Source organism: Mastomys coucha, unplaced genomic scaffold, assembly GCF_008632895.1.
Source record: "Mastomys coucha isolate ucsf_1 unplaced genomic scaffold, UCSF_Mcou_1 pScaffold14, whole genome shotgun sequence".
NCBI classification, from domain to species: Eukaryota; Metazoa; Chordata; class Mammalia; order Rodentia; family Muridae; genus Mastomys; species Mastomys coucha.
In genome coordinates, this window is record NW_022196896.1 from 83,082,891 (window position 1) to 83,110,315 (window position 27,425).

The 27,425-nt window shown below is 40.9% G+C and overlaps 1 protein-coding gene across 4 annotated transcripts in view; it reads right to left on the reverse strand.

Moving 5' to 3' along the window:
• Positions 1–22,403: 22,403 nt before the first annotated feature.
• The window catches only part of Satb2 (SATB homeobox 2), a 181,324-nt gene continuing 176,302 nt past the window's right edge, over positions 22,404–27,425 (reverse strand). For all 4 annotated transcript variants that reach the window (XM_031367536.1, XM_031367534.1, XM_031367533.1 and 1 more), the window contains exon 11: positions 22,404–25,597. In XM_031367536.1, coding sequence (XP_031223396.1) covers positions 25,136–25,597 — 462 coding nt within the window. In that variant the 3' untranslated portion in view covers positions 22,404–25,135. The remainder of the gene's footprint in view (positions 25,598–27,425) is intronic.

The following is a 27,425-nucleotide window of genomic DNA, read 5'->3' on the forward strand; positions in this document are numbered from 1 at the left end:
TTTTATATTTACTGGAAAAAGGAACAAATAATATAATATTCCCATACAGCGGCGTCCTATACCATGATTCCCTTGTGAGTAAGTGACATCTTGTAGTTGAATGGTGTGTTTCTTTAAATTAATGAACCAATGTGATATATAATATGAACTAAAATCTGGTGTTTACATTAAATGTCAATCTTTATATCACATAGTTCTTGGGATTATAAATGCATAATGTCACATTTTCATCATTGCATATACATAGTGCATTACCAAGCTCAGAATCTCCTCTCTTTGTCTATTTCCCCAGCCTTTCTTACTGTGAACTCTTGAGAAACATGGATCTATGTATTGTCTTTATACTTTTACCTTTTCCACGGTACCCTTAGTTGGAGTCACACAGGATACAGCCTTTTAGCTAATTTCTTTCATTTGGTAATATAATTTGAAGTTCTTCCATGGAGCGTGAGATACTGTCTAGTGGTAGAGTACCTGCCTAGTGTATGCAAGGCTCTGGTTTCACTCTCTAAAAGCACATACATAACATTCCTCTATGTCTCTTTGTACTTCAGTTCCTGTTTGTCACTGAGTTCTGTACATATGGATGTACCACAGTTTATTTCTTCTTTGATTAATGGATATCATGGCTGTTTATAGGGTTTAGCAATTATAAATAAAGCTGTTTGTTGGTTACTGTCTTGTTGCTGCAGTAAAGCATTTTATAAAAGTAACTTATGAAAGGAAAGGTTTGTTTTAAGGGTCCATCAAGGTGAAGAAGTCACGGAGGTTTCGCTACAGTGGTCACTTTGCTACAGTGGTTGATTAGTTCCAGAAGATGGAGAGGTACATATTGTAGTGTTTGTGGTGGTGGGGACTTATAATGTATCATCTGCAAACAAAGGAAATGTATTTCTTTTTCCCAAACTTGTACAGCTTGTCTTATTGCTAGGAACTTCAATATGATTTTCAACAGGATCATTCTTATGTTATTGAATTTAGAGAAAAAAATTTAGTTCCTCACCTTTAAATAAGTCAGTTACAGAGGTTGGTGCATGCTCTTATTTTGAAGAAATTAATCTATATTCTTTGTGTATTAGTTTCTTTATGGTAAATGGATATTAAATTTGGCCTGTTGAGAATCTTTTCTGCCCCTGATACTATATGATTTCTCACTAGCCTGTTGATATGGTGGATTAAAATAGTGAATTCAAGTATTGAGCTAGCCTGGCATACATAGAATAACTCTTACTTAACCATTACCTTGCATAGTTTGATTTGGGTATATTTTATGAGTAGTTTTGCATCTATGTTCATAAGAAATGTTGGTCTATTCTTTTCCTTTCTTCCAGTATCTGTATCTGACTTGGCACTAAAATGATACTAGACGGCCTCATAGAATGAGTTAAAATGTAGTTTTTTTTTTCTACTTTTATTTTTACTAATAGATAAAGGCCAATTCAGACCATCTGTTCTTTGAGTTTGGGAAGTTTGTACCTTCCAAAGAATTGGTCCACTTGATCACATATCAAAACTGTAGGCATGAAGTTGTGCATAATACTTATTTATTACATTTTTAATCTTCACAAGAGTGATGCCATTGATCCCTTAGTCTCACTACTTGTTAATTCACACCCTCCCTCTTTTCTCATTTATTCTGGTTGTGGGCTATTAACTCTCTTTTCAAGCAGGCAACTTTGTTGGGTTTCTTTATTAATTCTGACTTCATTGTTTCTGTTTTTTGTTTTTGTTTTTTTACTTTATTGAGGCTCATATTGTTCATCTTTCTACAGTTTTCTAAAGTGTTAGTTATTGACTTCAAATATTTTCCTATTTCTAAAATAAGCATTCAGTGCTACGAATTGCCCCGAAACAGCTTTTGCTGTATCTTCACACATTTTGATCAGTTGTATTTTCATTTTTATTTAGGCCAAAGTTTTCTACTGATTTCTTCTTTAGTCTACTTGTTGAAAAATATTATTCAGTTTCAAAGTATTTATAAAATTCCAATCTAGTGTTTGGTTATTGATTTATAACTTAATTTAACTGTAAGATAGGGACGTTTATTACTTCTTGAATTTTGGGGAGGTGTGTCTTATATCTCAATATGTGTTCAATCTTGATGAGTGAACAGTGTGAGTTTAAGAATGAGACAAATATTCTTACTGCTCTTCTATAGGTAAGCTTTGCTTTTTCTTACTTTCTGAATTCTTTCAAAATTGTCTCTGTGTCCACAGTTTGGGTGATATACACCGGTATCAAATTTGGGAGTCTTTGTTTTGTATGATATCCTCTGATAACCTGGATGGATAACCTGCTCATTGTTAAAAATATTGACATATTCCCACCAGTATTACTTCAAATACTTCTTCCATTTTGCGTTCTCTTTTTCCTCTCTGGGTTTTATCACTGTGAATGTCTTACACTTTTTTTAAAAATATAATTGTCTTCACTTCAGTGTCTTAATCTTTTCCTGTCTTTTTTCTTGACCTCTTTCATTGATCTTGTAAAGTTTTGTTGATAAGTCTTCAGAATTATTGATCTGTTCTTCCTTCCTTTCTTTCTTACTGATAATCACCATGTATTGATTTTATACATTTTAAATGACCTACCTGAGAATTCCAAAATCTGTGTCAGATCACAGTCTGGTTCTGACATTTGTCTTCTCTCATCACACTACCTTTGCTCTTTGACATGTGTGATAATAAGAATTACAAAAGATCAAAATTGCCCTGTTAGTTGTTGTATCCCAACAGCTGCTCTGAGTTTAATGTTATTTGTAGGTATAGAAGCCAGGCGCTCGCATTTCCAGAAGTTGCTCTGTTAGCTTATTCTTTTTTACTTCTGATGTCCCTGGAATTTCCTAAGAATGCCTGAGTGCTGTCTGTGTCTTACAGGGCTCTGATGGAAAGGCTGTTGATGTATTAATGGCCCATGATGGCTGTAAGCTGAAGAATAGATTAAATCATCTATAATTCTATGATTAAGTACTAACCAGGTTGTTTAGTGGCCCTGAAGCCCTAAGTGGCCAAACCCAGGGTTGTGTCTTAGCTTTACCTTTTAGGGCAATTACCTGAGCCTGGAGTTGTGAAAGTGTGAAAGTGTATATCACTCAAACTGTGGACACAAAGATAATTTTGAAAGAATTCAGAGAATAAGGGAAAGTAAAGCTTCCCTGCTGAAGAGCAGTAAGAATATTTGTCTCATTCTTCTTAAACTCACACTGAAAACTCATCAAGATTGAGCATACATTGAGATATAAGACGCACCTCCCCAAATTCAAGAAGTAATAAAAGTCCCTATCATACAATCAGATTAAATTATGAGTCAATAACCAAAACACATTGAAATTCCAAGCCTTTCACATCTCAGATGGAACTTCACTGACCCCTCAGGAGGGGCAGGTCCTGGATTTGGAGACTATTCTGGGAATGTTTCAAAAGTGAATTGCCACTTTTTTTCTCAAAAACTGAAGGACATTATTCTCCCAACTTTTGTTTGAGGACATAGAAGAGTTCCTAAAAGTAAAAATCACAAAATCTTCCCACTCCCACTTTTCCCTACCCCTCCACCTTCTCACTCTGCCCACCTTCCCACTCCCTCTACCTCCCAAATCCCTCCTACCCTCACCCCTCCCCAGCCCTCCACCTTCCCACTCTCCCCACCTTTCCACTCTCCCTCAACTTCCCACCCAAGTCAATATTCTCTCAAATATGTCCTCAGCCTCCTGAAACTTGTCAATTATTACTAAGAGCTTCCTTCTAGTTAGTGGCTTCACTGGCTCCTGCTCCTGGTAAACTCATCCCAGCCATGATTCTCAGTATTTTCTTTTTCCAGGTCTCAGAGCTAATGATTTGCCTTGCAACCTCAGTTCTCTGATGAAACTTAGAAAAGTCACTGGTATATAGTATGTTTAGCTTTTGTTTTATTGAGAACCTTGGTCTGATAACTTTTGAACTCTTTATACCTCCGAGCACTTTTTGGTTGCTGGGGAGTGGTATTTGTTCATTTTTTTGGTAGCCTTGGGTTTTGAACCTAGTTGCTATGTGCTTACTGGCAAGCATTCTACCTACAGGCCTACCTTTTTCAACTATTTTAAGACAAGATCTCATTAAGTTGCTCAAGCTGGTCTTCCGTTGCCTCAGCATCCTGAGGAGATTATAGGCCTGTGGCACCAAACTAGGGTATGCTTCTTAATTCACAAGGCAGTTAAAAAGAAACAAAGGATAAGAGATTTTTATAGAATGTGTAACATGCCTTGCCTATCAAACAGCAAGCCAAGATACTTATAATAGCCATTCACTGACACCTGTATTTGACATGTATTCCCAACCAATTATCACATACACACAACATAATACTATATGTGGGCAAAAGCTATTAGTTCCATTTAGATGTGTGAGGCTGAAGTGCAGAGAGACTCTAGACCTAACCTTCACCCCATGCTCCTTCACCAGACCCTGGCTTTGCTCCCATCCTGTGACTGCATCTGTCTCCCCTACTCACATCTCTTGAGTGGATGGCTCCGAAGGACCCATCGTTTTGGATCCTGAGACTTTCCAAATCCACTCCATGGGCCCGTCTATTCCCTAGGCTACTCCTCAGCCCTGACTGAAGTTTCAGAGCTTGCCTCATGATCTCATCCAGCTTGTGGACACAAAAGCTAAAAGGAGGAATCTAGATGATGAGGAAGGAAATACACACACATGGATGTATGTGTGCATGAGTGTGCACAAACACAGTCTGTGGGTGTTTCTGAGGGATCCTGCCTTTCCAAGAGTGAGGTCAGAGGCTGGGACAGAAGGGATAGAATGCCAGTAGAAACAAACAAGGTAACTAATGTGGAACAACATCAAATTAAAGGTCTCAGTCTCTCTCCCTGACTATGCCAAATTACTTCCTCCATGAGCAAGGACATACCTACTTCCAGGAAAGTCGCAAAGAAGGCTGGAACAGTGTGACGCTTCCCCTGAAATTGTTACCCCAGGCTGGAATATAATAGTTTTTCTCTCTTGCTTTTCTTCCTTTCTCCCTATGGATGTCATGTGGTATCTGAGAGCTGTTTTTTGACTTTTTTTTTTTGTGGGAGCCAAGGGGAAGTGAATGTTATTGGAGACTACATTAAAGTGGAAACTTAAAGGTTTTTGGAAAGTTGTTTGGATGGTATTTTGTTGGGGAAAACATGTGAAGGAACATCATTTTGGATCCTGAGACTTTCCAATTCCACACGATGGGCCCGTTTATTCCCTAGGCTACTCCTCAGCCTAGTGGACACAGGTGTGAAAGGCTAAGTCATGTGAAAGGAACACTTTGCTGATGCAGACACAGGAGAGAGGATGTTTTGTTAAAGCAAGAACAAGAAAGAACACATAATGAAGGATTTTTTGTTAATGACACATGTGTATTGGTCCGTCTTGCATTGTGTAGTTGAGCTGTATTTGTGAGGACTCTACAGAGAGAAATATACCAAAAACCCTTCTGGTGGTTTGCTACAGTTTTTTGTCCCTTCTGTTGACTCAGGTTTATTGTCAGAGCGATGTCAGCTGAGACAGATGCAAATGCTGAAGCAAGACCTTTGTTGAGGCAAGATACGTGAAGGACACATGATGTTTGAAGAGTATAAATAGGACTCGACGGATAGTGACAGGGGTTGAGTTTGGCTTGTTTATAGAGCTTGTTGTGTAATGCTTGTGGGTCTCATCATCTTTGTTGACCTTTGCTTCCCTGTGAGAGGGACAGCTGAGAACTTCTCTCAATGTTTCTCTGCATCCCTCTTGTTGACTTGTGTTGAGGTTGAGGCCTGACTGTCTCTGATAGGTATTGTCACCATTGTTAATCCATGTTGTTATCCCTCCTCTAGCAAACTGGATGATTTGTGAATCTGTAAAGTGTTTTTGTATAGACTGAGCTGCCTCTGCTAACCTGTGAACTGAACTGCTGATTTCCAGACAACACAGATGGGAGTTGCTCCAAAGAACCTTTCTAAATAATTGTACCTCCCCCCATATCCTTTCTTTCCCACTACCTCTGGTGGGTGGTGGGCTAAAAGGAGGTTAAAACATTTAAGAATCATGATTAAAAATAAAATTAAAAAAAATTAAGGTTACACTCATCTGTGGTCATTCCCAACCTAACTTGTCTCTTCTTGATGTCTTCTGTTTTTAGCAAGAGGGGGAGGAAGAGAAAATGGAAGGAAATGAGAGGGGATGGAAGGAAGGGAGAGAGAGAGAGAGAGAGAGAGAGAGAGAGGGAGAGAGAGAGAGAGAGAGAGAGAGAGGGAACTGTTCATCAGTAACTCTCCCATCTCTCCCATTGATCTACATAACCCTTTCTGGGGAATCAATTTACATCAGGAGATCAGTATTCTAGTGTTGCTGTTCATTAGAGTTCATTAGGGGATAAAATCAATTTCCCATTCTTTGCATTTCACTGCCCTGAAATCATGCACCCAGCAGAGGTTTCTCACAATATTGGTTCAATTTAATACCTAATATCTCACTTTTGTACTAACAGAAAAAGATCAATGTCCAGCCAGTAGTGTAATGGGCATTTAACAACGGGCACTTCCCAAAATAAGGTGGGGGGATAGGGACTGCTTTGTAGAATTTGCCAATTTTTGTGGCATGAACGTTGTTATTGTGGCCAGCTGTGCACTATAGGTACACTATTGCCAACCATGGCACTGGGAATGTATTAACTGTAAAACTACATCCCTTAATTTCTCATGCAGATGTATGTAGTAGTTTGATTACAGCATCATTAAACACTCAATGTGATGAAAGCTGCTCTGAGCAGGTTCTGATGTATGACCAAGGCATGGAATGAGTGTGGCACTAAGGAAGGCCCTTGGGTTTAATTACTACTTTCTGGCCTCAGTGGCCAGAGTATTCAATCTATTCTGACCCCTGACTCACTCCACACACCTTGTAGGGTTCTGTGACTTCACTATCTATGATTATCACCTTAAGGAATTCTTTGTCTACTCAATGTACATAATACTTGTAGACTCTTTTCCATTCAAATACAAATAAGGTGAATCAATAATAATTTTTAATGACAATGACAGCTAAGATTTACAAAAGTAACTTTTACTCGACTGAAATAATTGTCATCTTGGAGGCTTACTGCCTCCATCTGTTAACCTAGTGCTGGAAGTTTCTAGCCTCAGTATAATCTTATCTAGACCTAGATTGTTTTCAGCCTCTGAGACTTACTGCTGAATAAGCTCACATTTCTTGGTCTTTCTGAACTCTGGCTGGCTGGTTCACTCAGCTTTCTGGCTTAGAATTCCTCTCCATACTAACCTGGCTTCTCTCAGCTTCTCCTGAATTGTTCTGCTTGACCTCAAACCAGCTCTAGCAAACTGTTCTAATCTTCTGGTTCATTCTCATTCTCTGGCTTGTTCTGTCTTCACCTATGTCTAGCTTGTTCTCTTTTGAATCTCTTTTTAACCTGTCTTTGTAAAACTCTTCCAGTAAAATGGCCTCCTTTTTTCTTCTTTTTTTCTCTCTGCTTTGTTCTTTCTTACACAGCCTCTTTTTAATCTGTTCTTGTGAGAGTTGGGTGTACCCTATTCTCTCAATTCTTTCTCTGATTCATCACTTTGTCTTCCACTCAATGGATTTCAAACATGGATGTTTCATTCCGTAAACTGACTTTATCTTCATTGTTTGAGATTAAAAGTGTGCCTACATTACAGCCAGAGGAATTAAAGGTGTGTGCAAAGGATTGAGCCACATCACAACTAGAAACTCATGTTTCCAGTAAACAACACAACCTCAGGGTTCACATTGCAATCAAATATCCTGCAACAAGGGAGTAGCGTTTGCTAGGAATATGTAAGGTGACTAAATCCCTACATCTCCACACCATCAATGCTGTGCGTAAAGATTGCAAAAACGGATAAGCAGAATGCACAGAGGACTAGATGGTGGAGGATCTTGTATCCCGTGGCCTTGGCACACAGGGCTTAGTCATCATACTCTAAATAAATCTGCTCTACATTTGTGCTACTGAGGGGGACATGCTTGGGACTATTCGGAACAATGATTTCTAAAGGAAACTTTGGCAAAATAAGAGCAGAGCAGATAAATCAAGAGGCTTACCATGTTTTCAGGGTAAATTTTGTTTGCTAGCTCAAATTGTAAAAGGTTTCTGAGCATGATGCATGGCCCCTTCCTTTTTACCTAGCATCTACAGAAGTTTCTGACAAGGAAAAAATCCTGATTAATTTTTAGAAATACTTCTTTACTACTGGCTGAGAAAGATGGCAGTGTAGAGTAACACAAACCTCCATAAACAAATTAGATATTCCCTTATCCTCCAATAAGATCGTATAAGAAACCACCAATTACTGTGAGAATTATCTTCATTTTAACCATCTGGTTCTTCTGTATAGAGAGAGCGTATGCGCATGAGCCAGAGACATAAGACAGGATAACTGTTGTTATCTTGATATATTGCAACATGTGAAAATAATTGCTTTTCGTGTGGTTAATACTCATATCACACACAGTACAACTTTAGGGCAAAATTCTTGTCTGTGTTCCATGTAAATAATTAGACTCCAACATTCAACCTTCCTTATATGTACATAACTGACTAGACATTCTAAGACTGACTTAATTTTGCATAAAATTTTCCAAGTGAACCCAATGATGAAAACCCATACACAGAGTGAATAAGGAGTCAGTTTGTGATTTCCAAAATGTACATGAACATGTGATTTGAGTTTTTGGATAAGGATAATGCATGTGGTCTGTGTGCAGCTTGGTTGTCCCTTGTTTGCTACTCAGATTTACTCCGTACCCTCTGTGGGCCTGCTCTGCATCCAGAGAGATAATCACATCGTTTACCTCCACCAGTCCTTTTGTACTTTGGCTTCTGGAGCACAGGTTTGGGCAGACTAGGCAAATTAGAACATGGAGAATGCAGACTTATCCTCCTACCTGTCTCTGAGACCATGTGGCATGTGCACTTTCTTCCTCTTCTCCATGTGGCCCTTCCAGATTTATGGAGATAGTTACCCACTTTGCTGGCCTGCTGAGTCCAAGGTGCCTCTGACTGATTGCCTTGATGCTAACTCCAGCTCCATAAAGAGACTGTCCCTCAGATTCACTTTGGTTGCATAATGTATACACCATCTAGCTCTATAAAGATAATCACTGAAACTCTTACTTTAAAGTTAAGTATGGACACCAAAATTTGTCACATACTGTAAACTTGTTATAGCTGACATCTTGTCGTTACTATGCACATATGCAGCTCAGTGGGTAGAGAGCTTGTATTTGCGTGTCATTCACAAAGCCCTGGGTTTGAATCCTAGCCCCACAGGTACAGGATGTTCTGACATATGCTTGCACTCTTAGCACTTGGGAGGTAGAGGCAGGAGGCTAAGGACTTTAAGCTTATCTTCAGCTCTGTGTAGACATATTAAGTACATACTCACATAATTTCCTCTTATTATTTCTCTGAACAAGAACAAATCCTAAATTATTTAGTCTAAATGAAAGTGAATTCAGGCAAAACTTCAGGAATAAAGTATAATTAGTTAATTTTATGTAGCAGAACTAAAATAACTGAGGGAACATCTTGAAAGAAAAAGACCTGCTCTGCTCACAGCTTCAGAGGGTTCTGAAGTCTAGGCAAGAGTTGCCTAGACTTATGGGTATCATAAGAACATAGTGCATGATGGGAGATACCCCTCATGTCATCATATCCAGGACATTAGGAGAGAGTAGGGTGGAAGCCAAAATAATTTTCCAAGGCACATTTGCAGTGATCTACTTCACCGAAATAGGTCCTATACCTCAATGTTTTCAGGACTTTTATAAATGACATCTAGGACCAAGTGCCTGTCACTTGAGCCTATGGGGAATTTAATACTCAGCTTTCAGCACTTGGCTCCTGTCCCCCAGATACTCATGACCAAGCACATTTAGGCCATCTCCAAGAGTCCCCAAAGTCTAATGGTTCCAACTTTGCACACAATTCTCATTTCAAAGTTTCTTCTAAGACACGAGATAAACCATTTGTCTGCATAAATTCAAAAGGAGAGTTATATACTCCCAGGTTATAAGACTCAATCAATGGCACAGAGTAAACATCCCCACTCCTACAAGGCTGGACAAGTGCGTAGCAAGGAAGGGCTGAATGAAAGCAAGGTTTCTGGAAACTCAGCAGGACACACAGTAAAAACTTCTGGGGCATGGGGTGTCATCACGTGGGCTTGAGCAAACTCGTGCTGGTGGCTCTGCCAGCTGCAGGCTGCATGGAGTAGGCTGAGTCCATCCCCCTTGCTTATGCCCTGAAGCATTCCTCAGCAGATGCCCGGGTTCCTTAACTTCTCCAACATCCTAAGGTCTCCGATGCAGCTCAGGTTTTGCTGTCACAGCTGCAAGCAAAAATCCCTCTAAGGAGGTGTTTGCATGGAGACTAGATGATCATTGTATTATTGTCAGGTGGCCAGCTACCTGACAGAAACAACTCTTGTCATACAAGCTTGGGTGTTCTGAAAATCCACTTATCCTCTGATAGCAGAAGATGGGAAGAGCTAAAGAAGTACCTTGGTCTCTAACCATGGTTTTGCAATGAAATACTGAAAATGAAGAGTTCAGAAGAAAATCATATTTATTCTATTCCATGTTGTATGACTCTGGTTTTCACAGTTTTTGCCTGTCACTTTAAAGAACCCTGTTATGTGGCCCTCTCCACTTGACAATCAGACTTCTTCCCAGTGAACAACAAAAGGAACTGAAAATAATTTTCAACAACAACATCATTTCAACATGATGAGCTGCAAGGGGCATTTGTACATGAAAAAATGCTTATTTATCAATTTTTTCTTTGTTCTGGTTTTGCATATGTGAGTGACTACCACACTGAACAGCATGGATATAAAATATATTTTTATTGTGTCAGAAAAATATAATGGACAGCTCTGTCCTACAGAACTCTGAACTCTGAACTCTGTCATTATGAGTTCAATTTTAATAATGTGCTTAATAGTTCATGTTTTAAAACAACAGAAAGGGCCTGGGGGCATGGCTGGCTCAGCCAGTAAAAATGCTTGCTGTGCGAGTGAGAGGACCTGAGTTCAGATTCCAGAACCTATATTTAAACAAGACAGCTTGGGGCTAGAGTGATGGCTCAGTGGTTGACAGCACTGGCTATTCTTCCAGAGGTTCAATTCCCAGCACCTACTTGGCAGCTCACAACTGTCTGTAACTCCAGTTCCAGGAGATCTGGTACCCTCACACAGGCGTATAGGCAAAACACCAATACACATGAAAAAAAATAAACCTTTAAAAAAAAGGGCAGGTCATGGTATGCATCTGTAATCCCAACTAGAGAAGCAGAGACAGAAGGATTCCTAGGAATCATTGCTCAGCCAGTCTGGCTCATTGGGGAATTCTAGGCCAAAGACAGAACCCATCTCAAAGATGGTAGCAGGGATTCCTGGGAGTCACATCTGAGGTTGCCCACCGGCTCCTGCTCACACACACCATATGTACCTGTTCCCCCATACACACCTCTCACGCATGCATTAAATAAAGCAACAATACCAACAATAAAGTGATTTAAAACAAAAATCACATCTCTGTTTCTAAGGGACAATATTTTGATGAAACAGGCATTTTTTTGTAGTTGAAGTTCTGAGAAATGTGTTTTGCTATGCCTGGGTAGTGAAATCCACACTGGTTGGTCTTCTGAGTGCTAGCTGCAGGCTGCCAGTTTAGCTACCAGCGCTGACTCTTGTGTGATACCTAAAACTTCAAAACAGTCCTAAGCTTTTCAGTAAAATAGAATCCTCATACAGAAGTGTGTTTAATCCACTTTATACAGATGCAAAGCAGCCTGGGCTTGGCATTTCTCTGTGGCTTGACAAAGGCAGGTTGTTACTTACTTATGAGCCTCTCTGGTTTTAGCCCTTATTTAGTACTAGGTCTAGCCAGAAATGTGTTTTCTTCTGTTTATACTCCTCTTCAAACAGCATTTAGTAAACATACAGAATACAAAAGAATGGAGTGAGTTGTGTCTAGGGAAGGTGTTAAGACAATTGACCTGTGTTTTTCTAATAGAAATGGCGGAGAGGAGGCCACTCCAGCCCAATCAATGGCATTAATTGGTTATTGGAGCAAATGAATGCTGCTCTCTATCTGCCTGCCCTCACATTTAGGAGAAACTAATGGAGTCCATTAACTTTAGCATCGTGAGTTCGAAGCAATTTGGAAGGGGCTACTCTTATCTTTCCCTGGGTTGCTCTTTTCCATGCACTTTAAGGGGAGACACTACTCAAAACAGTCCAGAAGGAAGCGCCCCAGCTCTCCTAATACTTGGGAAGTGAGAATGACAGGCAGGCGATGGGCCTTTATCTCTGGAGGGAGACAGCTGGAGCGAGCTCTCTTTGAGGGGCTATGAGCATCTTGCTCTTTATTCAGCTCCTCTGATGAGGCCTTTCGTTGGGCATCAGTTTACCCATTGGTAAATGGAGTTGAATAATATATACTTACCACTCCATAGTAAATGAATATTGAAGATCTTTGGCTAAAGGGGGCTATGAATATGTAAGAGCACTGGGAATACAAATCAAGAATTCATGACTTAGGAAAAGCTCAATATGTTGATAAATCTTGAATTTTTGCAAATGCTGAGATGTTTCGCTTTTATTCAGAATATATAATAGTTAGGGATTGAGGTTTAGCCAGAGCGGCTTTATGCAAAGGACACATATGTAACTATGTACAGTAAAAAGCTGTACATCTGGCATGTTGGGGAAAATTGGAGGCACCAGTCAGTCAAAAGTTCTGACTAACAATTTCATTGCTTTTCATATTTCTTGGTTTCTGTCTTGGCCTCTCTGCTAAAGCCTAGATGGGGGAATAAGCTGGTGATTTGGTTCCAAGTTGCCCAAAGTCTACTGCAGCAGAGGTGGAGCTGGGCCACACTCCCCAGGCAAGGCTCAGAGCAGCCTGAGGGAGTTCCCAGACTGTGGAACTCAGGTGACACTGTGACAAAAGAGAGGCAAGTGGAGACATGAAATACATTCAAATAGGTTTGTGCCAGAAGGTGGGCAGAGTCATTGCTGGCCTGTTCTCACATGGGTACAAAACACAGGGACTAATTTTTTTTTTAAATTATGATGGTACAAATTACAATACATTCAATACAACCAGTATTTTGAATTTTGTTCAGGGTAGCTAAACACTCATGAGGCTGGCCAGAGGTAGTGAGGTCCAGCTCCCAGTGGTCCTGGGATTAGGAGGGAACATAGCAAATATTCTGCAGTGGACAGCATTACTAAGCTATGATGCCCAATAAGCCAGGTGTGTTGAATGCATCCCCAACTTAGTGGCTGTTTAGCCTTATTCTAAGCTAAGGAGCATCTTCATCCAAGGCCATTTCCTTTGAACAGAAGCAGATCTCACTGGAACATGCAGCTCAACTGAGTCTTTGCTCACTTGCTGCTTGATGTGGACACCTATAATAATAAACAACCTGTGTAGTCATATGAGATGGCCTGGATGTGAACCTCAGAGAGCCCTTTGATATCTCCGGAAAGATAGATATGTTTATGGGGAAAACTTATTAGACTTAATTTTACAATCGTATGCTAATAAAAATCCAGCTTTAGCTTTCTGGGTAACTTGAGTTTGTCACCTTTTTCCCATTTAGAAATAGAGATTTAATTCAGGAATAGCTGTTGAGCATAAATCATAAACTTCCTAATAACAAAATGTGCCAACTCTAGATGTCATTTGCCCATTCCAAAGAGAAACAGTGACTTTTCATTGCTTTCAGGGCAGGGGAAATAACTCAGTAAAAACCTTTGTTCAGAACCCCAGCACTCATATAAGAAGCCAGTAAAGTGTAATGCTACGGCTAGGGGTTAGATATTGGAGGATTCTTAGAGCTTGCTGGCCCCCTAGTCTTGTCATATCAGTGGGCCTCAAGTTCATTAAGAGACTCTGTCTCAAAAAATAAAGTGGAGAGGAATAGAAAAAGATACCTGGTGTACTGGTTGGTTTTGTGTGTGAACTTGACACAAGCTGGAGTTATCACAGAGAAAGGAGCCTCCCTTGAGGAAATGCCTCCATGAGATCCAGCTGTAAGGCATTTTCTCAATTAGTGACCAAGCAGGTAGGGCCCCTTATGGGTGGTGCCATCCCTGGGCTGGTAGTCCTGGGTTCTATAAGATAGCAAGCTGAGCAAGGCAAAGGAAGCAAGCCAGTAAGGAACATCCCTCCATGGCCTCTGCATCAGCTCCTGCTTCCTGACCTGCTTGAGTTCCAGTACTGAGTTCCTTTGGTGATGAACAGCAGTGTGGAAGTATAAGCTGAATAAACCCTTTACTCCCCAACTTGCTTCTTGGTCATGGTGTTTGTGCAGGAATAGAAACCCTGCCTAAGACACCCGGCAATGACCTTTGCCCTCCCATTTGTGTGTGAGAGTATATGCAAGTGTGTGTATGTGCATGTATGTATGTGTGTGTAAGTGTTGTGTAAGTGTATGTATTTGTGTATGAGTGTGTGTCAGTGTGAGTATATGTATGTGAGTATGTATGAGTGTGTGGTATGTGTGAGTGTATGTGAGTATATTGAGTGTGTGGGATGTGTGTGAGTATATGTGAATGTGTAGGGTGTGAATATGTGAGTGTCAGTGTGAGTGAGTGTGTGTGTATGTGAGTATGCATGAGTGTGTGGGTTTGTATGAGTGTATGTGAGTGTGTGTGAGTGTGTGTTGGGTGTGAATATGTGTATGTGTTTGAATGTGTATGAGAGTGCAGGTGTGTGTATGTGTGTATGAATGTATGTGAGCATGTGTCTATGAGTGTCTGTGAGTCTGTATGATGTGTGTGAGTATGTATGTGAGTGTGTGTCTGTGAGTGCATGTGTGACTATATGTGTGTGAATGTGTGTGTATATGAATATGTGTATGAGCGTGTGTGTGTGCATGTGTGTATGAATGTGTACCTGCAAACCCCTTTCACACACTTACTTCTTGCTTTTATAACTAATAGAAATTTCTTACGTGGGATTTCACTCGGGAACCACTGAAAGCTTTTGGAGGTAGCAGTTGTACCCACAATTCAACAGCAAATTCACTGGCAAGAAACGTGTGGCAGTGCTTTCTTGCTGGCAAGCTTAAATTAATTTGGGGTTAAGTGTGGAGCCTCTGGTGGCTGCCTCAAAGGACAGAGTTTCTGGGACAGTAAATATTCTACCGAGTCCTCAGAACAGCAGTTCCCATGTGTCATCTGTATTCAACTCTGGGTGTTGACCCTTCCCACTGCTTCCTAACAGGAAGAAAAAGGTAAGACAGAGACATGTACACTTATGGCAAATTGATTAAAGTTTTCCAATTCCACTTACAGTTGTAAGACTATGTCCCCAACCCCCTACACTGAGAGAGCTAACCTTGTTGCAATATAGTTTTTGGATCAAATAGTAGCTTCCAATTTTGCATTGTTATTTGAATGTTTATTTGCCAATATGAAGTTGAGCATTCTCTCTTGGCTTCCAAGTCAGGCTCTTATTGGTCTGTGAAGTCCCAGTGTCTGGCAATGACTGCTGTGGACTGTCTTCACAGAGTAGATTTCCTCAGAAAGCAGGTAGTTGAGAGACGTTGCTGTAGCTGTGGCTTGGCATGCATGCCCTTGTTCTTGAATAGGCTGGAGACTGCATGCTTCTTCATTGCCAGTAAAGTAGACCTCTTTGTTGCCATTGACCTGAGGCTCACAGGGAGCTTCAGAACTGTGCAATCGTGCACATGTAACTAACTATTTAACACCCTATTGGTTGACTCTCTCATTGGGGAAGCTTCCAAAACAGAGACAGCTTTAACTTATCTCTAATGTACGAAAGGTTCTTGTAGGTTTTAATGGTCCTTCTCAGCCCAAACCAAGGTTTGCCCACAGTGGAAATGATTATAATATGGTTTCTCCTAGATCAGTGTTTCTCAACCTGTGAGCCATCACAACCCTTTCACAGGGCTCACCAAAGACCATTGGAAAACACAGATATTTACATTGTGGTTTATTACAAAAACAAAATTACAGTTATGAAGTAACAACAAAAATAATTTTAGTGGGGAATAATGTTGGGGGTTACTAGAACATGAGGGACTGTAAGAACAGGTCCCAGCACTGGAAAGTTGAGAACCACTATCCTAGATTATCTGCATGGTTGCTTTGCCACTAAAAATGCGTGATATTGGCCAAGTGAGCCCAGAATAATCGATGGCAATGGTTTACTTACCATCAGTCCTGTTCTACTCTCAGGGGAGACAGAAGTCTGGAAGCAGGATTTTTCTGAAGCTGTCCCAAGTTGCAGATAGGCACAAGCATTCTTGCAGTTGCAGGAAAAATACATGCCTCCCCATCAACTGGGAATCTAGGTTACTTTTCCTTGTATTTTAGTATTGTTTGATTCTTATATTAGCAAATGGTGTATGTGCTTTTCGAAGTCAAATACCGTAAATTTTAACAAATATTTCCTTATTTTTAAAATGTGGTTGGCTAGAGAGATGGCCCGGCTGTTGTATGTGTGTGTCAGTCTGTCTGTCTGTCTGACTGACTGTTGGGGGGGGCACCTTCCCATTCCCATGTCTTCCTAGTCTCTGCTATTCTATTGTGCCTCAATCAGAGAGGTTATCATGGGGAAAGCTGCCTTTGCCCAAACTAGAGAGAAACAGTGAGTAGCTGCCAAGGAAAGGAGGATTCTTTAGGGAGAAGAGAACAGAGGCGAGTGGAGGCCAGAGCATGTTCCAGACTGCAAAGAGGCCAGTGCACTGGAGCCAGGGAGCATGAGGAAAAGGACCAGAAAAGAGGCCAGCCAAGGCTCTGATGCAAGCACCCTGTTCAGTCCTAAAGGTTTGGCAGGGCAGAAGTGGGAGGTGCATTAGGTACTCCTGCAACTCCAACAAGAGAGGAAGGAAGGCCTTAAACTCAGCACCCACGTAGGGATGCCGAGGCGGCAAACAGACTCAGCCGTTCCTGGCTTAAAAGGTCTGAATTGGCCAGCTAGGGAAGCATGTGGGTTCATGTACTGTCACAGTGTTGTGCAGAAAGGGAGTATGGCCTGGGAAGCTGGAAGGGACCGAGGGACACACAGAGGATTTCAGGCTGGTGAGAAGAGGGAATGTGCCTAAGACAGCAAGAGCAGAGCAAGCAGCTGCAGGGCTGTTAGTGTCTAAACGCCCATTTGGAAGATTTCAAAAGACTGCCAAGATGTTACATTCATTTTGTTTTTAATTAAGAAGGAAAATCATATGCCTCTTGACAGCAAGAAAGAGCAAAGAGGGGAGAGAAGGAAGGGATGGAAGGGAGAGGGAAGAGAAAGGCAGAGGAGAAAATACGTGTGGGGTGCATCACTGTGACTAGGTTTCAGTTCTTTATCTGGACAGAAGCTGGGCACAAATGTTTTAAATCATGTTTAAAAAAAAATCTAACCATCAGATCTTATCCTAACTCTGAATCTCACCTGAATTACTAAGGCAGCTAGAACGTTTGAGTACCTCCTGCTCTCTTTTTCCTTGAAAGAGAAGGAAGAAAGGGAGGGAATAGTCTAGATACCTCAACAGAGTTACTTCATTTGATTCTGAGAACTTCAGATCTATAAACAGCTAGTCTGGTCTTATAGATGGAAAAAGTAGAAATCAGAGATATTAGCATATCAAGCTGCAAACTTGATAAGACACAGAACAGCCTACTGCATTTCCCCACAATCAACTTGAGAGAGGAATTACTTCAAAATATGTTTCCCTACTTCTTGTTTCAGTGTGGATTCTCAGGACTGCTCAGCCAAAGTTGCCCTCAAGTCTCTCAGGATGCCTTTAGCCTTGCTGTTCTGCGTGGCCATAGGATTAGATGTTACTGGATAGCTATGAAATCACAGCTACCTCTTCAGTTCACTATTGCTTTGTACTGTTTCCTGTAATGTTAATAGGATAATTTTGTAATTATTTTTTCATATGAAAGTTTTCATACGTTTAAAACAATTCTTTTTTAAAAAGTCACTGAAGTAGCTGTCTCCAGGGAGAGTTACACCAGCAGATCATGATTTGTCTCTGTTGTTATTGTTTAATACAGTGATTTTTTTTCCTCTTCCAAATAAAGTCCATCAGAAATGTCAGTCAGACAAAATTATGAAAGTGACTTAGGAGATGTACAATGACTAGCTCATATAAGTACAATCACAACTCAAGTGCCCAGTACGCTGATGCTCTATCGCACAATCTAGGCATTCTAAAACACAAAAACAGAGGTGATGTGATACTAGAGAGAAGAATGGAAGCATTGTAGTGCTGACTTTATGTCCTAGTTCTGTTATTTACTTCTTGGGAAGGCTGACTTTTCACCGCTTCAAACTATCCATCTCTCATTATATCTGAGTCACCATAACAGGCTTGAATGTCACCCTGAGGATGCATTACAGGGTTCCTCACTGAGGGAACCCAAGACAGGAACTCATGCCAGGAACTTAGAGGCAGGAACTCAAGCACAAACCACAGAGGAATGTTGTTTTAATGGCTTAACTCCAGGCTTATATTCAACTATTTTTCTTAAACTTGCCTAGGGATGGTACCACCCACAGTGGGCTAGACCCTTCTACATCAACCAGCAATCAAGAAAATGCTCCACAAAAGAAGCCCACAAGCCAATCTAGTGGAGACAATTCCTCAACTGAGGGTCCCTCTTACCAAATGTGTCAACTTGACAATTAAGATCAGGCATCACACTGCCTGATGTATATACATAGATGGGAATGCATTTGGTTAAAATCAGATGCATTATGGGGAAGGGCATGTGCAATGAACAAACGGTTACATAATCCAAGCTGGTTGACCAAACAAGAAAACCACCTATGCAGACTTAAGCACCTATAAAACAAAAGCCTCAAACAATAACAGGGGCCTTGAGTACTTACTCTCAGACTCTTAACAGTGTATTTCTTGCACTGTTTTGAATACAGTTTCCTTGCTACTTTACTATCTGTGTGCACCTTTATTTCATTCTTGAATAAGACACTAAGAAACATCTGGTGTACACCCTGACCACCATAAAATAGTTTTTCTTACATGCTCATTTCTAATAAGCTCCATAGACATGAACCACTATATTTTGTCATTCACAGAGCTCCTTGAACTATAGCCCTCTAATGTTACAGAGATAAAAAATCTTTTACACTAATTTTGAGACAGATTGTTTGTGGATTAGGTTGGCCTGAAGGTCACTATATAGCCCAAACTGAACTCAAACTTAATAATCCTTCTGTCTCTCTTCTGAGAGTTGGGATCACAGGTGTAAGCTGTGATCACCATGTCTGGCTTACAACAATTAATTTTGGATGGACTCAGAAATGTTTTGTTTCTGCATTAAGAATTGAGGCCACTCCCTGCACTCAGTAGATCCTTACAGACTCTGTGTTGATCACAGCATCCTCATCACCAGGTCTTAACTAAACGTGTGTCATGACTACACAAAAGTATAGTTGTCACTTTTTTTTTCTTTCAAGTTCCTGTGAGTTCATAAACAAAGTAACTTAGAATGCAAAATGGAGTAGTATTTTGGCAAGTTATGATTTGCAACTTGTGGTATTTCTATAAGCCTCTGAGGTTTCAAAGTATCTTCACAAATACTGGAGCATCCATAACACTACCAGTTTGGCTCATTACCCCTGACTTTGATTTGGTCCAAGGCTATGCCCTTGTTAAAGATGTGGTCAATGGCTGAACTCCAGTCTCAGCCTTTCCCTTGGGTTTAGATGAGTATGATAAGTTAAAGACATAGTTGGTGTTATGGGACCTGGGATGATGGTGCCACCCTTGGAAACTAGCTATATTTGGTTCCAAATCCCCATTAGTCTTCAGGGCTTTGCCTTACAAACATCAACCTGGCAGAGGGGAGCTAGACATGCAGGGCTGGCTCTGATTGCCCAGTAAACAACCCAGGTGAAAGCGATGAGGAAGGTGTACTAGAATTTTAGAAGGTGCATCATTTTAGAAATAGGTTTGTTTCTTATCTTTTTCTTATCTTGACAAGATCTCACTGTGTATAGACAAGAACTGGCCTTGAACTTGCAACATCTTCTTTCATTGCCCTGTTGAGAGCTGGTTTTACAGACATGTGTTGCCATGCCTAGGCAACTCTTAAGCTTTATTGTAGAGTATATTGGAAACACCATGTAAATGTAATGGTGTGTATGTGTATTCCTCTTCACTGTTGGGCAGTACACTGCCTCTTATTTTGGATACCCTGTTTTAAAATATATTTCTTTCTTTCTTTGCTTATTTATTTATTTATTTATTTATTTATTTATTTATTTATTTGTAGCTTAGGCTAGCCTCAAACTCATGATGTATCTAGAGATCTCTTGACAATCTAGTATCTACCACCTGAGTGCTGAGATCATAGACTTGGCCCACCATACTCAGTTTATGTGATGTTGAGATCAAAACCAGGGCTTCATGCAGACTTTATATCCCCAGCCTTTATCAACCACATAATAAGCCTTCTCACCCCCAATCTGCCCCAACCCCCAAAGCATCTTTTTGTGTTGACCACCTAGGAGGAGGCACTGTCCTAGGGCTAGGTAACCCACTGACTGGAATGCAGCTGCAAAGTTTGGAGATCAAAAATAACACACTTAATATAATAAGAACCACAGCATGCTATGACATGCAGGATGGTGGGATGCCCTGGGAGCTGTGTGATCACAGGACTTGCAACATATCGGCAAAACTGTTCTAGACAGACTCCATGATGCTGAGACCAGATGGACCCAAGAATGGAGATGAGCAGGAGGAAGATAAATGATCCTGGGAGGATTACTGGGGGAAAATATGTCTCTTTTCCTTTTTTCCATATCTATTATTTCCAGTATCCTTTTTGGATATCTTCTGGGGCAGAAGCTATTAGCTGACTCCCAAAACCCACTGTCCTTTTCCTGGAGCTAATGACATAGCTAGAAACATTTCTGTCCCACGTATTCAGACACAGGGCTTGTAAAAAAGAAAATTTCAAAACTGTAAGTATGAAATTGTTCATTAGTCTCTGTCCATGTCTATGGAAGGTAGAAGTGACAGCCAGAGCTCTAACAGTTATTGTGGGCTGTAAAGATGGAACATAGAACAACAGATGCAGGGAGAATGGAACTTTTGATGGAGAGGTCAGGGGACGCTGACAGCTTTGTGAAGCCACCTTACCTTAGCCATGTCATTTATCTGAGGGGACTATGTCTTCCCTCATAAATGCAGCTAAGCCTTTCAAAATCACTCTAGATCATGCCTCGCATTTTATCTTATAATTATAGTCCATTTCACAAAGCGGTGGATCTCCTGGTAGTCCAGAAATTTCTTTGAATTTTCTTGAAAAGAGAAGCAGCTAGCACAACATGGTCCCCCAGGCAGATCCGCTCATCTGTCCAGTGGCAGTTTTTACTTTACAGTTTATCTCTGGTGAACTCCAGCATCTAAACATACAGAAGATGTGTGGGATTGTGGAAGCTACTTGTGTTAAAAATCAAATTATCCCTCTAATACTTTCCTTCCTCCCAAACCAGAGCTCATTTACATTTGCACTGAGAATACAGGGTCACCTCCAAGTTGAGCTCTTGTTGGCCTTCAGAAAACTTAAGCTGTCTGCCATTTCTGTAAACTTCCAGTTTTAACTGTCTGTCCTTAAGACAGAGTTACCTGGCATGTGGGCTCCATCAGGGATAAAGGGAAGAAAAATTAATCTGTACACCCACCAAAGCAGAGAGATGAGAAAAGGAAAAAGGCAGGGAAAATCAACAATATCTAAAAACCAAGATCATTTTTTTAATTTACATTCTCTGCAGCTGAACACTTAGCTCTTTCTTTGTTAACTTCAGTCTTTGGAGTACTCTTTTCCATCGTAAGCACTTTCTAAAAAATCATTTTCGCACATTTCTCAGATACATCAATCCTTCCGGCATTCCTCTAAGCACACATTATGGTACCCAGGTTCTAAATATAAAAGACTTTTATTATGTCCATTAACCATGGACATATGTGCTCCAAAAGTTTCCTGACACGCAGTCATTTGTGGTTTTTTAATTATAAACAGAAAATATTCACTAGAAAAATAAAGAAGTGAGTCCATAAATATATCTTTATACATTTGAATTTTGTTCATATAGGACAAGACAGTGGCTAAATGACTCTCCAGGTCACCCACGACAGCATGTGAGCATGCGTGTGTTCAGATATGCTGAGTGACACACACAGTTCACTTGTGCAATTGAATCCATACACTGAACAGAACTGAAACATCTGTAACTATGAAGACTATGGGTACCACAGTCTTCTAAAATATTTTTCTTAGATTCTCCAGGTCTTGTTCCACTTGAAGACTTAGTGTGGGAAAGGGGGATAATGCCCAGTAAACTATTTGACAAACAAAGTCAGATTTATTGAATGCGTTTTATTTAACAACCAAAAAATTCTAACAGCCTAACAATGCACATAAGTTAAAAATTATCACTTAGTGATAACAAAGATAGTTGATTTACATGGAAAAAGGAACATTTACAATATGTTAATCCTTATTCACATTATTGATACTGCAATAAAACACAATTTGTTTTTTTTTCTTCATTTCACAAAAAAAAAAAAGGCGGGAAATTGTGCTTTGTCAAGAGGCACTACAAGAGAAAGTTTCTTCTTCCAAATAGATATTATATGACAGATATTGAATAAATAGACATATATGCATTGTAATTCGCAAAGATCTGGCAAGACCACAGGCTAAAATGCCCACAGATTCACTTAGAACCACTGCAAACTTGGCAGTGAAATTAAAAAATAAAAGGCAAGACTTAGCATTGAAAAATACCTAATAAATTTTTGGTTGAAGTGTAAAAGATACCAAATGCGGATGCCATCGATCGATGAACCACCTGTAAGAGCTTGGCAAAAAATCGGTGTCTAGGATGTGTACAGAGTGACTTCAGCAACAGCGTCAGAAGACAATTTGGAAAGAGTAACTCGGAGATCAGGAAGCAGCAACTGTGGACTCTCGGATTAAAGCTGCAGCATCTACAGAAAGGGGAAGGGCGGGCCCAGGCCTCAATTGCAAACAGCCATCCTTTTGCAAAGATGCATGACGCTCATGTCAAGGGTAACTGTTTTAAACATCATTATTTGAAAAAGTACAGGAAAATGTCCCTTTGAAAACTCCAGAGGTTACTAAGCAGCTAGAATTAGCTTGTATTGCAACGTGTCTTCTCCCTGTATAGTGTAAGTTCTGAGTTAATATCTACACATAGAGGTTTTTTTTAAACTCCTACCTCTTATACCTTTCAAATATATAAATAGTATTAACAGTTATATTACAATGTTTGTGTAGTAAACAGAAAATAAATCTCAAAGTGATATTGCATGAGGTCTTTGACAAGGTTGCATGAGGATACAACTCAAAAACAAAACAAAAGAAAGTAAAATCCAACCGTGCGGGACTGCTGAGTGGCCATCTCGACCTGGAGTGGGTTCCGGAGGCCGGTCCCGATGGGGAGGTCTCCTCTTGCAATCGCTGTCACTGAAACTGGAAGGTAATGCTACTGTTTCTAATAGGAAACTGGAGGAGATTTGGCAAACTGTGGTAGATTGCAGCTTTAACGCTTGTTCCACAAAACAGCCCGTTGGCATTAGTTCTGCTTTACGTAAGGTAAGCGCTATGTGGGGCACTGGGACACTTATTTCCTTTTTCCGAGGAGTAGGTGACTCTGCTGAAATCGCTTCATTTACTTTATTGCCTGGAGGTGCATAATGATTCCAAACCAGGTTCCTGCCAGGGCTGCCTTGGCAGGGGAGGGGTGGAGACGTGAGCTCAGGGTCTGCAGAGGTCTGGCTAAAGTGAAGGGGATTTGTGACAAAGAGGAAGTCTAAACGGAAGAGGGGCAGGAACACTTGGGGAGAGGGCCAGGTGGAGTTATTACATCGGGAGCCCCTCTAACCGGACAGAAGCTTCTTTCTCTAACCTAACATTTCATTAAACTACGTTCTATTTAAAACAAAACAAAATGAAAACAAAAAACAAAAGAACAGAAAAAAAAAAAAGAAAGGAAAGGAAATGGTAACATCCCAACAATATTAAATGAGCAGGCTTAATAATTTTAAGATTTGAAGCCACAAGCGAGTAAATAAACTTCACGACAACAAAATGTGGCTCACAGCATGGATTCCATAGGTCCAACGTCAAAGTGTCATTCATCGAGACTGCGCTAAAGGTCAAGTTTCCTCTGCACTGAACTTGGCTCGGAATTCCACAGAATGCATCTGCTCGATACAGTGCTGACATGCTCAGTAATGGAGTGTGGAGGGTCACGGCGTTGTCATTGTCTTAAAATGTGCATTATGTCCTCAGGGGTAATTTGCCTTATGTCGGTTTTTTTTGACATGCCCTGATTTTCTCTCACTTTACTCTCTTCTTTCCTCCTTTCCTCTCATTTTTTTTTTTTGGCAGTGTTATTTTGATAATACATACCTCAAAAATTACCCATTAAGCTGCCAGATAGGAAGCCATAGAATTAAAAAAAAATCAGGGACGAACACACAAAATAAATAGGAATTCAAAAATAGTTATCCCGCCCTGAGAGCAGGCTGCAGTTTTTCAAAAAGTCAAAGTGACTCACTGTGAAGTGGTATTGGTTTTTATACATAAACAAGTCTTTTCTTTAAGAACTCATTTCACAGTCTAGTCCTTCAGATTGTAAAGTTCTCTGTCCCATGCAATTTTAATATATATATATGTAAATATAGAGATATGTACATATACATATACACACACTCGCAGCTTCCTTCATTTATTTCGTGGGTCTTCCCATCCCGGAATTTGCCTGGTATCTCTTCCGTAAGTCCAAGAATGACGGCAGGGTCTCCCGTGACTAGAATTACTGTGTTCCAGTCAATTGTAAAAGTTTAACACTTTGCCAAGGTGACGTCTGATTCTGAAACTCTGAGCTTACTCAGTCTATAGGCTATCCTGTGCAACAAAGGAATGCCATTGAGGGTAAAAAAAAAAAAAAAATAAAACAGACAAAAACAAAACAAAAGAAAACAAAGCTGAGAGGAACTTGAAAGAAACTAAGACAGAAAGTCCTTGGACCCATCTGTTGCTCTGCCTGTAGAGTTCACATTATCTCTGGTCGGGCTCAGCGGGCACTGCCTTGCTCTTCTCAGCGCTCTCCTCCTCGGCCTCCACCTTGTACATCTCCTCGGAGCCTTCCTCACTGTCGTTCTCCTCAGACTCGGTCAGCAGCTCCTCGTCCTTATACTCGGCCACGTCCACAGCAGCGCCCAGGTGCTCCTTCAGCTTCCCATGATGCTTCACGTGGTACCTCTGGTTCTGGAAGAACTTGATGATGGTGTGTTTGGGGAGATCCAGCTGGGCTGAGAGTGTGTGGATGGCTTCCTGGTCAGGATAGAGGCCTACGTCATGGATGAAGCTTTGAAGGATGCCCAGGGCTTCCAAGGAGATCTTTGTGCGAGACCGAGGCTTTTTGGCACAGCTATCTTCTGCTGGAGGAGGGGGTGGGGGTGCTTCTTCTCTGGGAGGGGAGCTCTCCTTAGTTGGCTGAGACTGCTGTCGATGAAGGACCTGAAAATAAGAAGGGAAAGGAAATTAGTGTGACTGGGATCTTATGTTTGTAAGGCCAGCAGACCTTTGCAACATGTATTATCTTCCTCGGACTGCACTTAGATAAAGTCAAATCTTGGGAACCCTGAAATCAGTCTGAAGATTCTGATGATCATCTATGAAACACGTGAGCAGGGTAAGGGGGTCCACACTTATACTCCCAGCATGTAGGAGGTAGAGGCACGAAGATTTCCATGAATTTGAGTTCACTGGGCTACACTGCAACTTGATTGCCTGCCAAGACTGTATAGCAAGACTTTGTTTGAAACCACCACCACCAACAACAACAACAACTGAAGAGGAAAGAAAGAAAGAAAGAAAGAAAGAAAGAAAGAAAGAAAGAAAGAAAGAGAGAGAGAGAAAGAGAGTGAGAGAGAGTGAGAGAGAAAGAAAGAAAGGAAGGAAGAAAGAAAGGAAGGGAGAAAAGAAAAAGAAAAACAGGAAAGAGTTGTCTAAACTAAACCAGCATTGAGATTGAGTAGTGAAGCCTGAGGTCATATGGAGCAGGCCTTCATGGAGGGGCTTGGTTTTAGATCACCTCCACTTGGAAAGATATCCCATTGCACTAATGGCAGACATCACACTTCAATGTTAGACTCTTCTTCATAGTTGGGGGAGCTGGGCAAGTCTTTGAGCCTCCATCTCACCCTCTGTCAGGGAAGGATTAAGGAAGTAGCATCCTGCCAGGGAAGTGAGAGGCTCCCAAGACCCAATGGGGATGACATTAGCCAAAATAAGCAACAAAAAAGAGATAGAACCAGTAGCGACTATGTCCAGTAGATAGGCATGGCCCCCAGTTGAGGAATGGGGCCGTCTCAAAATTTTTAACCCAGAATTGTTCTTCTCCAAAGAAAAGACAGGGAAGACAGGGACAAAAAAAAAAAAAAATGAACAGAGACTGAAACAAAGGCCATTCAGAGACCACCCCACCTAGGGATCCATCCCATCTACAGATTCCAAACCCCCACATGATTACTGATGCCAAGAAGTATTTGCTGACAAGAGACTGGTTTGGATGTCTCCTGAGAGGTTCTACCAGTACCTGACTAAGACAGGTGCAGATATTCACAGTCAACCATTAGACTGAGCCTGGGGACCCCAATAGAAGAGCTAGGGGAAGAACTGAAGGAGCTGAAGGGGATTGCAACTCCATTGGAAGAACAACATCATCAGCCAACAAGATCCCCCAGAGCTTTCAGGGACTAAACCACCAACCAAAGAGTACACATGGAGGGACCCATGGCTCCAGCTGCAGATGTAGTAAAATAAAGGATGGACTTATCTGGCATCAGTAGGAGGGGAGGCCCTTGGCCCTGTGGAGATCTGATGCCCCAGCATAGGGGGATGCTAGAGGGGTGAGGCAGCAGTGGGTGGGTGTGTGGGTAGGGGAGCACCCTCATGGAGGCAAAAGAGAGGGAGGAGAGGTAGGATGGAATGGGTGGGTTTGTGGAGGGGAAACCTGGAAGGGGGATATTATTTGAAATGTAAACGAATAAAATGATTAACAAAAAAAATTCAAAAAATTTTTCAAAAAAAAAAAAAAAAAAAAAAAAAAAAAAAAAAAAAGAGAAAAGAAAAGAAAGAAAGTGGCATTCCAAGCCTGGCTCAGATATTAAATGCATAATGTATATACAGTACAGTGTTCTGAAAGGAGGAAGGTACAGGGGAACCTTTTCAGTAAGAGGCCATAGTCATTGCTCAGTGTTTCTCAGTGTAAGCAAATGAGCTCAACTCTGCCCTCTGAGAGTGGATTTGGCCCAGGGCATCATGGCTAGCTTATCCCCGCTGG